General features: G+C 39.7%; 1 protein-coding gene and 1 pseudogene across 1 annotated transcript; one reads left to right on the top strand and one right to left on the bottom strand.

The window, feature by feature from the left end:
• The first annotated feature begins 6,161 nt into the window (after positions 1–6,161).
• LOC143620954 (GDSL esterase/lipase At1g29660-like) lies at positions 6,162–14,133 on the top strand. Its single transcript, XM_077092515.1, has 5 exons — positions 6,162–6,413; positions 12,346–12,467; positions 12,818–13,063; positions 13,421–13,655; positions 13,796–14,133. Exons 1-5 carry the CDS (start codon positions 6,164–6,166, stop codon positions 14,020–14,022), a joined length of 1,080 nt encoding a protein of 359 aa, XP_076948630.1. The 5' UTR covers positions 6,162–6,163; the 3' UTR covers positions 14,023–14,133.
• Positions 14,134–16,017: 1,884 nt separating this feature from the next.
• LOC143620933 (secreted RxLR effector protein 161 pseudogene) lies at positions 16,018–16,656 on the bottom strand (annotated as a pseudogene).
• Positions 16,657–17,290: the final 634 nt, after the last annotated feature.

Here is a 17,290-nt window from a genome sequence, read left to right as displayed (position 1 = left end):
CCAGTTGCTTGGGTTTTTCTACTCGTCATTGTATTTTTCTACTCATCAATGTATCTATTGTTCGTCACTGTGTCTTTTGACACTTCATTGTCTCTTTATGTTCGTCATTGTGTGTATCTTTTTCTGTTTTTCTAAAAAAAAATTTTCAAAAATGATGAAAGCTGAAATTTGTAATTGAAATAACACTATTGTGTTATCTTTGCATGTAAATATAATGATAAAAAACAATAAAATATCAAATACATAAAACACAATGATAAATACATATTATACAATAATTTGAAACGTAAAATACAGTTGTAAATGCATATTAAATAATGACATGTAACGTAAAACATAATTGTGATTACATATTACAAAATGGCCTAAAGTAAAACACAATGGTGATACATATTACACAATGACCAAGAACGTAAACCACAATAATAAATAAATATTACCCAATGACCTAAACGTGTGTAATACACAATGAACACAATTATTTCAAATTAATATAATGTCACATGTCAATCCCGAACAAAATGCCATGTAGATGGTGGGGGTTTTGTCCATGAAACGAAAGATGATGCAAGCATGTCAAACAGAAACTAAGAAGATGAAAGATTTGTTATTGGGTGTGGCCCACTTTTCTGTCAAAGAGAGAGTAAAAAGTATTAATTAAAAAGGAAAATTGAAATTACTATTATGCCAATCACATGGTCGGCAAATGATGTCACTGAACTAAGTTACACTACTAGAAATTCGAGTTTTAGCGGCGACATGAAGCTTTAGCGGTGACACTATCAGACGTCGTCGCTAATACCTCTTGTTGCCGCTAAGTTGTCGTCTCTAAAAGTCCCAATCCATGTGAATCTATCAATACTAAATTGTGACCCTTGATAAGAAAGAGATCTAACGGATGAAAGTCGTTGCCACAAGTTAAAATCCTTATTTTTAAAGTTATCCTCCATCTCCATCTTTTAAAACCCCACACCCATCTTCAACCTTGAAAGCTTATATTTCCATCTTCACTCTCTTCCTCGATCTAAACCCAAATTTAAAACCATCAATCTGTCCCAGCCGTTCCTTCATTGCCCTATCTTCAACATCCTGCGGCACGACCGTCCACCTCTACTCCATCTTCAACCTCCTTCTGCTACAACAGTGGCACCATCTTCAAACACCACCTCCTGTGACAACACCTACAACTTCAGCTCCGAGACCACCGTCAACCACTATGGCATAACCAGCAACTTCAGATCCGGCCACCACCGTCAACAACCATGGAAACACCTGCAACTTTAGCTCCAGCCATCACAACTAGTCATATCTTTTGTAAATTATGTAGTGTTTGTTTTGCTAGAGCTCCGGCGACGTGTATATCCCGCGTTTCTTGAAAATTTGTATATGTTTTTACCCATTTTAATGAAATATAAAAACTTGTTCTTGTTTCATTTTCAAGTTAAAGCTCTTCTTCAAGTTAATCTTGTAGTGCTTCCTTAAAAAAAAGTTGCTAATCCGTCACCAAAAAGTTTTCCAGTGAAATCTCCGGCGTAGTCATTAGCGGCGGCGGGTTTGGCAGTAGCGGCGACAATTTTGGTATCAGCAGCGAAGAACTAGCGGCGACATGTCGCCGCTAGAACTGAAATTTCTTGTAGTGTTAATGGATAATTGTTAGTCAAAAGGATAAAAGTCAAATAAACATACCATGTAAACGACATCACTTCAAAAGAAAACTTTTTTAAAGTAAATGATTTGTAAATTCACTATATTTAAAACACACAATTTGTATTTATGTCTATTAACTAATCTGGATATGAAAATTAAATGTAAATATTTGTTATAATTTGAGAAAATGTAAGGTTGTTTGTCATATGAAATCATTATTTGGTATAACGTTTTTATGAATGTTATTTACGTGCCACTTAACTAGACGTGTTTATGATATTTATAGGCAAATCTAGCAACAACATGATGGATACTACAATATTTCTAAATATATATTTAGGGTTAATAAACTGTAACATCCTAAAATATTATAATGTTAAATAAAGAAAGTTACGTTTAGTGATTTCGCGTTATTAATTTATTTAATATCGAGTAAAGAACGGATCATGGACTTAGATTAATTAAGGTGGATTTAGTAGTAATGGGCTTTAGGTCCACAGGCTTCAAGAGGTATAAATATCCTCCTAAACCACCATAAAACCCTAAACCTCATTTCATTCCATCTTAATCTATACACACTCAAAAACACACACATCTTTCACCTCACACGGCCGCGAGAGAGAGAGAACGGGACTCGAGTCCAAAATCAAGCCAACCATTATTAGACCTTCGATATACGAGCTAGATACGAGATAACTAAGCAAACCGCGACCACACCGAACGCGTAAAGGTATGCCTTTTACCTTAAAGTTTACGTTTTTAGGATCGGTTGGCTTTGAAACTTAAACATAAAGTAAATCGGGTCTAAACGAAACGTAAAGTAACAAACTTGATGTTGGAAATGAACTTGACAAACCTATGGCTATGTACGGCGACTTGTTATTAAACGTTTTAAGCCGAAAGCTCCAAACTTTATGTTTTTCCGGGTTAAGTTTTACCCGAACTAGGCCATGGGAATGATCGCGGAGTTAGTTAACGTAATATCCAAGAAATTCTCGATGAAATAAGGGTGATTGTGGTGATTAAGTTTGAACAGAGACGGCAGCTGGGCAACTTCGCCTGCAAGCCATAACTTCGCCTTCATGCAAGTTCGCCTAACTGATAACTTCGCCTTCATGCAAGTTCGCCTAGCAGATAACTTCGCCTAAGGCCATGTTCGCCTAGCTGATAACTTCGCCTAAGGCCAAGTTCGCCTAGCTGATAACTTCGCCTAAGGCCAAGTTTGCCTAGCTGCTAACTTCGCCAAAGGTTAATTTCGCCCATGATAACTTCGCCTGACATATGTTTGCCTAGGGTTAACTTCGCCGACCACTAACTTCGCTTATTGTTAAGTTCGCTTAATGATAAGTTCGCTGGAGTTAGCAAATTAGAAAATAAATTAAAAACCTAATGAAAAATGTGTTAAGACAGTTAATGGAAATAAAATTTTTCCAAGCTGACCTGGCAGCTCGACCCCAGCCAGGGGCTCTGCCCCTTGGACCCTGCTAGGGGCTGCCGCCCCTAGACCCCGCTGCCAGGGGCGCTGCCCCCGGACCCCCGTTCGTTGTGGGTTATATAAAGATAGAAATACAACATGAGTAGTAGTAGTTAATTGATACATGTAAATATTATACAGTTAGCCATGCACATCTCAAGAAGGGAATAACGATTAACGGAGAGCGTAACAGGATTCAGGTGAGTTTCTAGCCCCATTTATGCGTTATGTTTTCGGGGCTGTGTGCATACTCAATATGTTTGTTAATACGCTTATCCTAAGAGATAAGTGTATGCCTTATGTGAATGATGTGATATGTATGAATGATAGCTTGATGGTACGTGAACGATCTTCGGATATTGCACGTACTGTTAGGTTGTAACGCTATGTATAAGGTAAGTATGATATGTATGCTTATGTGTATGAATGTGATAAAGTTAATAAAAGAAGGAAAGGATGGTTGTATGGTTGTATGGTTACGAAGAGGATACCGGGCCCTAATAATACTCGAGGTATGATGTATGGTTGTATGGTAACGAAGAGGGAATCGAACCCTACTAATATTCGAGAACTAGGGAACCGAACCCTACTAATATTCGAGGAAAGAGGGTACCGAGCCCTAATAATACTCGAGAAAAGAGGGTACCGAGCCCTAATAATACTCGAGGAAGGAGGGTACCGAGCCCTAATAATACTCGAGGAGGGAGGGTACCGAGCCCTAATAATACTCAAGGAATGTAGGGCGTAATGCTCTTTATAACGTAGGATATGAAAGCAAGTTAATACAAAAGAAAGTATGAAAGTATGAAAGTATGAATGAAAGAATATAAGTTTGTGTGTATTGTATAATGTATGATTAACTAGAACTCACTCAGCGTAGCTGACTTTTAGTATGCACGCAGGTGAGTAGGATGAGGCAGCTCGCTTGAGGAGACACGTGACACTGAATAAGAGGCTGGCATCGGAAGACTCAAGACGTTTAAGTTTAACGTTTTGTTTATTTTGAAAGACAAGATGTTGTTTTAAGACAAGATGTGTTTTGTTATGAAATGTTTTATGAAAGCTTTTATATTCCGCGAATGTTTTAATTAACTCTGATATTAGAACTGCGTTTATGAGTAAATCCAACACGAAAGTATGGCTACCGGTAACGGGGCCTTACATAAACATACTATCTGAAATATTGTGTTAATATTTACAAACACCAATTAAGGCCATGAGGTATATTCTAACCCATACATAAATTAAAATGACATGACACTTAAAGATAGATTAAACCACTCCCCACTTGTGTTAAGTGTGTTAAAATGGGCCATGGTTATGCTTTTAACGGGTTAAAAGTAACAATATGCATTAATTATGTATTAATTACTAACTGATTTGTTATATTAATTATGTGTTAAATGGGGATTAAACCATTTCCTTTGGATGACATAAAGTGAAAGAGACAAAAATGAGTGATGTGAAGCTTATGTAAAATTAAGATGGGTTAGAGTATACCTTATGACCTAATTAATCTTGCTAATGTAATAATAGTACATGAGCATCATCAGTGAGTCCTTTAGTGAGTCCTTTTTCTGTCCGTATCTTAAGTGGAGCCTAGGTAGAAGGGAGTGTCTTGCAAAACACACGTTGTTGTGAGGAGAAAAGAGGGTTGATGGGTGACGTGGGTTGTCCACCTCTTCTCTTATTAAAGATGCTTTTATATATATATATATTTTTATTTAACAGCAAGGCCCGAACATCCAAGATCATCCTGACAAATAGATCACCTTCTACCCGAAGAATAGAATGTGGTCACCTTGTCCACCCACCCATGAGTAAATCCACAACTAGAAAAAAACTACATGTTCAACCAGGGCCGGCCCATAGGGGTGGCGGGGTGGTCGACGACCACATGCCCGACACCCCGTTAGGCCCGATTTTTTTTTATAAAAAAAGTATTTTTATTTTTGTTAAAAACAATACGTATATTTAATGTTTAAACTTAATTACATAACCACTAGCTTGGTCTAGTGGCAAAGAGGTATTACTTTCAACCAAAAGGTTATGGGTGCAAGTCTCATTTGAGACATGTTTAATCATATTCTTATATAAAAAAATTTTACATAACCCAAATTATAACCAAGTAAACCTATATAAAAATTTAATTGTTTAAACCAACAAAATTCTCCTTTATAATTAAGGCTCAAAAAAAATTCCGCCTTCAGCGCAAAATTTTTTTGCTTTCTCGGAGCTGGGTCTGTGTTCAACCTAGAACAAAAATGTTTTAGGCAAGACTCGAATCCAAAATCTTCCATAAGAAAAATCATGGGAGTGCCACTAGAACAACATATAATATACATTGCATAAAGGATATGCAATTTTCAAATAATGGTAAGTTCTAAAATTGGACTTTGGCCGGGTTTCTTCATCGTAATCCCATGCTCCTCACTTTCTATAAATAGCATGCGTGTAGCATTCCAAGTTCATATCCTTGATTTGTAGGCAGGGGCGGATTTACGTTGAATGGTGGGGGTGCACGGGAACCCCCCGAGTTTCAAATTATAGTGTAATGCTATATATAAAATATAAAGTGCATCCCCTTATAAAATTAGAGTGCACCTCATAACCAAATTAGAAAAGTGGTGGAGTGGCCAAGGCATTGGTTGTACAACTTGATATTCCATGTTTGATTCTTGTACTACTTTGATTTTATTTTTATTTTTAATATGGTCTATGGGAGGTCTTAATGTTTGTAGAGTTTCAAATAATAACCCACAGCTGCTGTCCTTTTCTTACATGAGACATTTGTAATAGCGCTAAATAAAACAGCGTAAATATCATTTTTATCAATTGATCGTAGGTTCAATTTCTTATTCATTAATTTGTTGGTTTGTTCTTATTATTTTTGTTTCTAGACTTCTAATATTTTTAAGACCTTTTAATTGTCGAACCAACTCGAATTTTTTATATCCAACTCTCTGAAAACGAAACATCTAAAAACAGTGCACCCTCGAAAAAAAATTTCTGGATCCGCCACTGTTTGTAGGGGAAACAAATATGGCTTCTAACGTAGGCCTACTGTTTCGTGCCCTCGTAATGGCCACCATGATGCAATTTCAAACTATTTTAGTCATTGGCGCACCCCAAGTCCCATGCTACTTTATATTTGGTGACTCTTTGGTCAATAATGGCAATAACAATAACCTTCAAACACAAGCAAAAGCCGATTATCAGCCTTATGGGATCGACTTTCCACCAGGTCCCACCGGCAGATTCTCAAACGGTCGTACTACTGTGGATTTCGTCAGCTTACTAAATGTCACTAAATTTCATTATTATTACTGCTGCAACATTTTATCTATCTATATTTAGATGCTAAAAACATAAGATATGATTGATATTACGAAATTTATACAACTAGGGAAAAATATATGTTGATATTATGTTCCTGATATATTTTTTTATATTTTCCTATTAATAAATGACTTGGAGATATTCCGTCAAAATAAGCAAAAGATGATGATATTACTAAGACTATAGGAAATAGTTTGTCAGGCCTGAAAATTTGAGTACTCTTATATTAATTATAAGTTTCTAGGTTTTATGTCACGGAGTTAACCCTTAGACTCTCGTGCACTCCTTCTAAGTTCAGCCTTGATCATTAAAACGCAGCAACGATTCTTAGACTTGAAAGGGAACACAAGATTGTTTGAGAATGCTTGAGGGAACTTAGATTGAACAAGAGAGCTTTGTAAAGGAAACTTTGTATTGCAAACTTGATTGATGATTACAAATGAGCAGCCCTACATCTATTTATACTTGCTCCCCCTACTTCTAGAACCTTCCATTCTAGGTCCTTCTATTATTAAAATATTACAAATATCTATGATATTTACAAGGAGCTTTCTAGTAACTTTGGTCCAGATTTTTCTAAGTAAACTATAAGCTTTTCCTAAGATATTTTCTAAGTCTTGAAGGCCTTGAACTTGCTGGAAATTTCCGGAAAACAAGCTGTCCCGAACCAGTTTAAGGCGGGCCGTGACATTCTCCCCCACCTAAACTCGCGACGTCCTCGTCGTGCCAACTTCATGGTATTCCTTGATCTTGTCTCGGAACTGCCACAACGTATCCTCGGCTTCCCAACTTGCTTCGGTGTCCGGCAAGTCCTTCCACTTGACCAAGTATTCTTTGTGCTTTGGCACACCCCCTTCGACTAACAGTTCGATCGGACAGAATCTCAGAAACCTCCCGATCGAATGATGTTACCACAGCGGTTGGCGCCAGCTTAGACACACCACGATTTGGGTCTTCCAAGTCTTCATGATAAGGCTTGAGGAAACTTACGTGGAAGACAGGATGAATCTTCAACTTTGATGGTAGTTGAAGTTTATAGGAAGCTTTACCAACTCGGGCAACCACCGGAAATGGGCCTTCGTACCTTCGAACAAGTCCTTTGTGGACCTTCCTTAGAGACTTGAACTGATTTGGTACGAGTTTCACCATGACTTGGTCTCCCACTTGAAACTCCACGTGCCTTCATTTGTCATCGGCCCATTTCTTCATCTTCTTGGCTGCTTTGTTGAGAGAAGCACGTGCTAAATCAGCTTGCTCGTGCCATTCCTTCAGACTTTTGTAAGCAGCTGGACTAGACCCTTCATATGATACCGCTAAGGCATTTGGGGTAATTGGCTGGCGTCCCGTGACCAGCTCAAAAGGACTTTTCCCCGTAGCTTCACTCCTCTGCATATTATAAGAAAACTGTGCAACATCAAGGAGCTTTGCCCAATCCTTTTGATTTGCACTTACATAGTGTCGGAGATACAACTCCAACAAGGCATTAACCCTTTCGGTTTGCCTATCCGTTTGGGGGTAGAAGCTGGTTGAGAAGTTTAAGTCAGTCCCCATAATCTTGAACAGCTCACACCAGAACTTCCCAATGAATCGCGGGTCTCGATCACTAACGATGACGTGCGGAATCCCCCAATACTTGACTACATGCTTGAAAAACAGCCTTGCCGTTTCAGCAGCAGTTACATCGGCAGGTGCAGGGATGAAGGTTCCATATTTCGAGAACCTATCAACCACTACAATAATACTCCCGGAGCCTTCAGACTTGGGCAGTCAAGTAATGAAGTCCATGGAAATGCTTTCCCATAGCCCCTTTGGAATGGGTAAAGGCTCCAACAAACCTCCCGGTTGACGTTGTTCGATCTTGTCTTGTTGGCACACTAGGCAAGTTCGAACATACGCCTCGACATCATCCTTTAAACGTGGCCAATAGAATGTACATTCGATGAGTGCCACCGTTCTTTTTACTCCAGGATGACCAGCCCATAACGAATCATGACACTCATTAATGATTTTGCGCCTAAGATCGCCCCATCTTGGCACAAACAGCCGGTTTCCCTTGGTGAATAACAACTCGCCTTTCACCCAAAAACGAGTTGTCTTGCCTTATTGGGCTAAGGTGAAGAGATGCTTTGCAAACGAATCTTCCTTTAGCCCTTCCTTGATTTGGTCTTGGAGATCAAATGTGGGTCTAGTGATGGCATCAAGTTCAGCTTTCCGACTTAGTGCATCGGCTACCACATTTGCTTTTCCCGGCTTATACTCCAAGACATAGTCAAACTCCGCAAGGAAGTCTTGTCATCTAGCTTGTTTAGGACTTAACTTCTTTTGCGTTTGGAAGTAGCTAGTGGCAACGTTATCAGTTTTGATAACGAACCTGGACCCTAGAAGATAATGCCTCCAAGTACGCAAGCAGTGTTCCACGGCCGTCATCTCCTTTTCTTGAACCGTGTACTTCCTTTCGGTGTCATTAAGCTTCCGGCTCTCGTACGCAATCGGATGTCCTTCTTGCATAAGGACCCCTCCAATAGCAAAATCCGATGCGTCGGTGTGTACCTCAAAAGGCTTTGTTATGTCGGTGAGGGCCAAGACAGGCTCCGACATGACCGCCTCCTTTAACTCCTTGAAAGCTGCTTGGCATCGCTCGTCCCATACCCACGGCTTTTTTTTCTTGAGCAGATCCGTCAACGGAGCAGCCTTTGCAGAATACCCCATGATGAAGAGACGATATAACCAACCCAAGGAATGAGCGTAACTCCGGAACCTTGGTTGGTGCCTCCCATTCTTGAATAGCTTTAATCTCCGCTTCATCCATCATGAGTTTACCTTCTTTGATCCGGTGACCCAAGAACTCCACCTCTTCTTGGGCGAACGAGCATTTCTCCAACTTAACATATAGCTCGTTCTCTTGTAGTACTTGGAACACTTGTCGCAAGTGTGCCACATGGTCTTCCATAGTGCGGCTATATACTACTATGTCGTCCAAGTACACCACCACAAACTTATCCAAGAATGGATGGAAGAGCTTGTTCATCAAGGTACAAAACGTTGCTGGAGCATTTGTAAGGCCAAACGGCATCACGAGAAATTCGTACGAACCATACCTTATGATGCAAGTGGTCTTGGCCTCGTCCCTCTCGGCGATTCTTACTTGATAGTAGCCCGACCGCAAATCCAGCTTCGAAAAGTACTTAGCATTGCCAAGTTGATCGAACAAGTCAGCAATTAGCGGTATAGGGTACTTGTTTTTCACCGTTATTTTGTTAAGCGCCCAGTCAATACACATGCGCAAAGTTCCATCCTTCTTCCTTTGAAATAGAACCGGGGCACCATATGGGGCTTTGGAGGGACTTATGTACCCGGCATCTAGCAGCTCCTTTAGTTGTCTACGTAACTCCTCCAACTCGGGCGGTGGCATTCGGTAAGGTGCCTTGGACGGGGGCTTCGCACCTTGTTCCAATTCGATCTCATGATCGACCTCTCGACGTGGAGGAAGTCTCTTGGGCAGTTCTGCGGGCATAACATCCTTAAACTCCTGCAAGACTTCTTTGATCTCGGTTGGCACGACAACCAGCTTGTCTACTTGAGCCTCCACCTTTGCTACAGCCAAGTAGCACAGTTCCTTCTTGTTGCATCCTTTTCTGAATTGTATGGCTGAAATGGTCTTCGGCCCTTCGACCCACGCTCCGTATTCACCATACAAGTCTTCCCCTCGCAAGGAATGCAAATAGAGTTGGCGGATGGCAAGAGAATGGCCCTTACTTGATCAAAGAACTCCATTCCAAACACCACCTTGAAATCGTACATTTCAACAATGGTGAAGTTAATCTGCCCAGCCCAATCTCCATTATGAACGTGGACGTTCTTGGCTTCCCCACGTATAGGCTTAGCGTTGGTGTTAACAGTCTTGATGGCACCATTCCCTTGAAATATATTAACACCCAGCCGCTTAGCCTCTTCAACGGCCATGAAGTTGTGAGTAGCACCCGTGTCAACCATGGCACGGACCTCGTTTCCCCTTATCTTCGTACGAACAAATTGTAGCCCTTTGTTCGGCGTGGATCGGCATTCGACTTGTGCCTTGATCGCATTGAGCACTTGCATCGACCTCATGCAAGCGTCATTGTCCTCGTTACAGCATTCTTCTCGAGCGATCATGGCATGTAAGCTGGCCTTCTTTGGACATTCCCTAGCTCGATGTCCAAGCCCGTCACAAATAAAGCAACGATCATCCGTCTTCATGGGCTTCTTATCGCGAGCTTTCCATTGCGGCGTAGCCTTATGGTCGTTGAGCTGATGTGGCTTTGCTCCCCCACCTTTCTTGTGGCTCGGCTTACGATCCTTGGGCTTTTTATTCTCCATCTCCTTTCGAGGGTAGTGGTTGAGCCCTTCAGCTATAGCGATGGCTGAAGAAAGATCTTGGACACCCCTTCGTTTAAGCTCCACTCTAGCCCAAGCTTGTAAGCCAGCAAGAAAGTTGAATAGACGGTCTTTCTCCGTCAGGTCCGGTATCTCAAGGATTATTGAAGTGTACTCATTGATGTAGTCCTTGAGAGAACCGGAGTATCTTATGTTCCGGAGACGAAGCCTCGCTTCATCTTTAGCATTCTCCGGATAAAATTGCTTCTTGACCTCTCGAACAAAATCAGCCCAAGTATTCATAAGACACGTACCTTCATCGATTTCCACCGTTTTACGTCTCCACCACAAAGCCGCGGTGTCCTTCAAGTAGGCCGAAGCCGTGTTGATCTTCACTTGATCATCTATGATACCGATCCCTTTAATGTATTGCCCCATCTCCCACAAGAAGTTCTCTACAGTCTTTGCTTCTCGTTTTCACATGAATGGAGATGGTTTAGGAACGTCTACCTTTGGCCCCAAGGCTAAGACATTTCCTCCAGCTGCAGCGCTCACCATAGCATTGGTGCAATTGTTAATCTTGGTTTCCAACCCAAGAATGGTTCGATGAACGTCCACCGATTGTCTATCCATGTCTTGACGCATCTGAATGATAGCATCCTTTATCATCAGCTGCATCTCTTCCCTCATGGCATCGAAAGTGGCCTTCATGTCCACACGAAGGTCGCTTAGATCGGTCTCCAACGCTTCCATTCGTTGGACAGCGTCATCGAACTTAGCCTCCAGCCCGGATGCTGAATTCTCCAACTCAGCCACCCGTTTGTCCAAGGACTTGTCCTTAGACGAACCACGACTCTTCTTGCTCCTATGGTGCGAAGTCTCGTCTCGCCCACGATCTCCTTCACCGGTAGCAATTCCCAAGCCAACACCTTTTCCCGAATAAGCCATTTCCCAATCGAATCGACGTGCTCTGATACCACTTGTCACGAAGTTAACCCTTAGACTCTCGTGCGGCGCTTAGACTCCTTCTAAGTTCAGCCTTGATCACCAAAACACAGCAACGATTCTTAGACTTGAAAGGAAACACAAGATTGTTTGAGAATGCTTGAGGGAACTTAGATTGAACAAGAGAGCTTTGTAAAGAAAACTTTGTATTGCAAACTTGATTGGTGATTACAAATGAGCAGCCCTACATCTATTTATACTTGCTCCCCCTACTTCTAGGACCTTCCATTCTAGGTCCTTCTATTATTAAAATATTACAAATATCTAAGATATTTTACAAGTAAATATAGAAATTTACAAGGACCTTTCTAGTAACTTTGGTCCAGATTTTTCTAAGTAAACTTTAGGCTTTTCCTTAGAAAATATCCAAGATATTTTCTAAGTCTTGAAGGCCTTGAACTTGCTGGAAATCTCCGGAAAACGAGCTGTCCCGAACCAGTTTAAGGCGGGTCGTGACATTTAGCTTATTTTTATTTAAAGTCCTGCGACTAATAATTAGACCCTCAAAATCATTTGTTTGATTTCAGCTGAAAGTCTAGGCATTGTTGATATTGCACCGTATGCTACCGCAACTAACGACCAGATCAGCATGGGCGTAAACTATGGCAGTGGTGCCGCTGGCATTAGAGCAGAAACAGGAAACAAACTGGTAAACACCACTAGCGAAGAATTGAATATTGAACTATATTATTGTCAAACATTAATAGTGTGAATATTGGAATATTGGACTATATTATTGTCTCACAAGAGAGATTTTGTTTTGTTTTTTTTTTTTTTTTTGATAAATATTGGATCTCCTGGCAGTTGATTAATTCTGACAATGATATATATAGTCCAATATTGAAACCCGTTAATTTTTATTATATTTTCAGATAACTACATAGATGGTACTAAGACACCAGTCTCATCGATTTTTAGATTATAAATAAGTATAATAATCAATTTTTAGATTATAAGTATAATGTTTAAACTAACTGCTCTTGTTTATCTTTATCTTAGGGTGACCGAATTAGCTTGGATAAGCAACTACGTAATCATGAATCAGTAGTTTCCCGGCTTCGGGTCTTGCAACGCAACAGAACATTTACAAATGAATACTTAAGCAAGTGCATTTACTCATTAGCTATTGGAAGCAACGATTACGTCAACAACTATTTTATGCCCGACAATTACCCAGCCGGCCGCATATACACACCTGATCAATTTGCATCCAAACTCATTGAGCAATACTCTCAACAACTAAGTGTAAACTTAATGTTTTTTCGTTTCTAAGCTGAGCATGTTGGAAATACATTTCATAACCTGGCCCGCTTTATTAGCATGTTGGAACAGGTTTAAAACATCAGATGACATCATAAATAGTTTAAAATTCAAAACATATAAATATACAACAAATTAGAAATAAAGTATAATAATACGCTATTTTTGTGTCAGTTTATATACGTATAACCAAACCGATATGATTACATATTGGTTCTTAGCCCAGTAAACACTTGGTAGAAATATTATTAAACTTGTATTTTCTTTTTGTATAGTGTTTTTGTGATATTTAGTACTCTTTCAACTAAAACCATCAATTTTTTTGTTTTATTAATTTGATAGACTCTGTATAAATTCGGAGCTAGGAAAATTGCAGCGTTCGGTTTGAGTCTTCTAGGGTGCACCCCATTTGAGATACAAATGTTTGGCACGAACGGACAATGTGTTGAATCGATTAATGAGAAGGTCCAACTATTTAATGACAGACTCAAGCCTTTAATTGATGATCTTAACAGTGAATTCTCTGATGCAAGATTTACTTTCATCAACGTTACAGGCATTTCTGCACTTCAAAATGGTAAATAATTGTAACAAATGTTATATAGTGTTTCATGTTGACTTATAAATCCTGTTTTTGTTCTTTTGCTAATATTCAACTTTTCAAGTATTATGCATAGTAAATATTAGTTTACTAAAATGTTCCTTTTTGGTTCGCAGTAGTATTTCCAAAGGTTCCTTGTTGTCAACTGCGGGCAGATGGACAATTATGCGCTCCAAACTCTGTTGCCTGTCTGAATAGGAATTTGTACGCTTATTTTGACGGTCTTCATCCCACTGAAGTTATAAACAGAGTCCTTGCAACAAGAGCATACATCGCGCTCTCTCCCACAGATGCAATTCCCTATGACATTAAGAGTTTGGCTTCACTCATCATTAACATATGAAGAGATTACATGATAACCTACTGTGTGATGGTTCTTCATATGGAAGATAAATAAGAAAGAATAAAGAAGATATGAATAAAAATTTTATGTTGTGGTTTTGTTTAAATGTCATACATCAATAATCAAAAGTTATGGGGCCAAAACTATACTTATACATAAATAAGTCCTTAAGTGATTGCAAGTACTCCAAATGTTCAACGAAGACAAAAAAAACCGCAACACAGATTAAAGAAAGCAAGTACATAATACAAAGTGAGAAATCAAATAAACCAAAAATTATAAGATGATTATGTACAATTGCGCTTATCCGCATATATCGTGGCCACCTTTGCACGGACGCAATAATGCAACTTGTCGATGACAGTTGATCTCTCCCGTCACTTGTGTTTAGAAAACACACACACACACAATTGATGTTGGAACTACCGAGATGGCAACTAAAAGTTGTGGAAGAATAGAAAAAATACACACACACACAATTGATGTCACATAGATTGTGAAAATTTATGTTTACTCGCTGTGCTATGATTAAAGAAGTGGATTTCACGTTAGGAATTATATATCTACTAGTCTTAATTCTAAGCGTAATTATGACACCGCCAATTTGTATAATGAAGATGGTGTTAAATTTACTGAAATGTTGTGTGATTTGAAACACGTGTTGCAAAGTAAAATCGAAAAAGTTTCAACAATTTTCTGTCAAGTGAAAAAAGCATTGTATAATGAGAGGGCTAGCTTAACTTGATTATTTTCTTTTGTTTTTTTTGTTAAAAGGCTAAGGCCCAGCAAACTTTTATTATGAAACATTCAAAGTACGGTACAAGGCACCTAACCTACCCGGAATTTCCCCAAAGTAGGATTAGGCTCTAAAAACAACTAAAGACTATAAGACCATGCGTAGTCAGAACTAGGCACAACCGAGTGTTTTACGTCATGTGGCGCCTAGTCAGTTTTGAGCGTATTGCAAAAAATGGGTGTATGAGAAAATGCCTCCAAAACGCCTCTCTCCTCCCCCTCTCTCTCTCACTCACAAAACCCTCAAAATTCGAGCCACCCTCACGTTGTGTACTCAAAACGCTGACCTCCAAAATGGCATCCAAAACGCGCCCAGGGGGCGGGGGTCGTTCCCCGATGTTTGGCCTCAAAACGCCCCAAAATGCCATCGGCTACGGATAATCAAAGGGTGCTAACCCACTCACTACACAAACCTAAAGTTGGGTTTAACACCTAAACACATTCTATAAAACAAACTATCAAAATACATGTAACAAATTCACCGGTCAATTTGCAATTTGTTTATCCCCTTTGCTGATTTGAATCACAGTGAGTCCTAAATTGAAGTAATTTACTTATTAATCTGAGATAGAGTGCAGGCATTTTGAACGAAAGAAGGGAGGACATATGTGGTAGATTGGTTCGTGTTGAACTAGAGGGGTAGTGGTGGTGGTGGTTGATGAGGATGGAGTGGTGATGTTTGATCTAGGGTTGGATGGAGGCAAATTTGGTATATGTTAAACAATTTAATTTTCTTTTTCACCCCCTCAACTAATTTAAAAAACATTTTTAGTCCAAAACATTAACGAGGTTAGTTTCATTTAGACGGGGAGTGGTATATGAAAATATGATGAAAGTTGGGAGTGGTGAGTGACAAATCGAAAGTTGAAAGTGTTATCTGCCAATGAGAGAAAGTTGAGAGTATTAAAAACCAATTAAAGAACAATAATATTCAAGTCTAAACCTTTATTGTATTGATTGATAAGTTGTTGTGATTACTTGATTACAAATAACCCTGTTTATAACCATACAATTACTTGTTAGACAATAATGGGAGAAAAACTAACTCAAAACCCCCTTAGGTTTGTAAGTACAACAACTAGGTCCCCGCACTTACGCAAGATTACACTAACAATCACCCCCTAATCTTGTGACACCAACGAAGCTTCGCATCTCGTTAAACTTTAACCGTGGCAACGCTTTTGTAAGGATGTCTGCTCTTTATAAATCTCCACTGACATGCTCCACCTTGATTTGTTCTTTCTCGATGCACTCCCGAATGAAATGGTACCGTGTGTTGATGTGTTTGCTTCTCCCGTGAAAAACCGGGTTCTTCATCAAGGCAATAGCCGATGAATTATCCACCTTCAACATCACGATTTCCTCCTTTTCCCTGGTCATCTCTAACAACAAACCCTGAAGCCATAAGGCTTGACATGCAGTCAATGTAGCTGCCATAAATTCAGCCTCACACGATGATAACGTCACCGTTCCTTGTTTCTGAGAAACCCATGATATCGGTGATGTACCATAGTAGAAAATCAAACCTGATGTACTCCGACCATCATCCATATCCACCGCATGACTACTATCACTATACCCGTGCATCATACTATTTCCGCCTATCGAGTAAGTAATACCAAAGTCTAGTTTACCCCTTAGATATCGGAGAATATATTTAACCGCTTGAGCATGAGCTTGAGTTGGTGATTGCATGAACCGACTTGCATAACCAACCGAGTAGCTCAAATCGAGTCTCGTATGAGTTAAATATCTTAAACTTCCGATTATGTTTCTATAACCGGTCGGATCTACCTTCGGATTTTCATCTTCCTTTGACAAATTTAAGCCCGATTCCATAGGAAATTGAGTCTAGTTGAACTCCCAAAGACTTGCTTCTTTCAGGATCTTCGTTGCATAGCCACTTTGCTTTAACGTTATCCCATGATCACTTTGCTTCACTTCGATCCCGAGATAGTTATGCAACAACCCGAGGTCACTCATCTCGAACCTTGACTCCATTTGTCTTTTGAAATTTGAAATTTCTTGCACACTTGTACCCGTGACTATCAAATCATCAACGTAAACTCCAACGAGTAGTAGCCTTTGACCGGAACACCTTTTGTAAACCGCTTGTTCTTGTTTACATCGAGTGAAAACAAGTTCTTTTAATGACCCGTCTAGTTTAGTATTCCGCACCCTTGGAGCTTGACGTAGACCGTATAATGCTTTAGCCAAATTGTACACATTTCCTTCTTGACCTTTCTTAACAAACCCATACGGTTGAAACACGTACACCTCTTCTTTCAAATCACCATAAAGAAACGCGGATTTTACAACCAAGTGATGAACTTCCCAACCTCGGTTTGCGGCAAACGCGAGTAAAAGTCGAACGATTTCGATTCTTGCAACCGGTGCGAACACCTCTTCGAAATCAATCCCATGTTTCTGAACATACCCCTTAGCTACGAGTCGGGCCTTGTACTTGGTTATT

The sequence above is a fragment of the Bidens hawaiensis genome, unplaced genomic scaffold, assembly GCF_021521415.1.
Source record: "Bidens hawaiensis isolate Kalapana, Puna unplaced genomic scaffold, B.hawaiensis_p1.1 tig00002735_1, whole genome shotgun sequence".
Lineage (NCBI taxonomy): Eukaryota > Viridiplantae > Streptophyta > Magnoliopsida > Asterales > Asteraceae > Bidens > Bidens hawaiensis.
Note: the sequence above shows the minus strand (reverse complement) of the source record. Positions and strands in the feature narration are given on the sequence as shown.

Coding starts and splice junctions, on each gene's coding strand:
- LOC143620954 (XM_077092515.1), top strand. CDS start 6,164: ATGGCTTCTAACGTAGGCCTACTGTTTCGTGCCCTCGTAATGGCCACC. Junction 12,468..12,817: donor CAGAAACAGGAAACAAACTG/GTAAACACCACT, acceptor TCTTTATCTTAG/GGTGACCGAATTAGCTTGGA. Junction 13,656..13,795: donor CATTTCTGCACTTCAAAATG/GTAAATAATTGT, acceptor TTTGGTTCGCAG/TAGTATTTCCAAAGGTTCCT.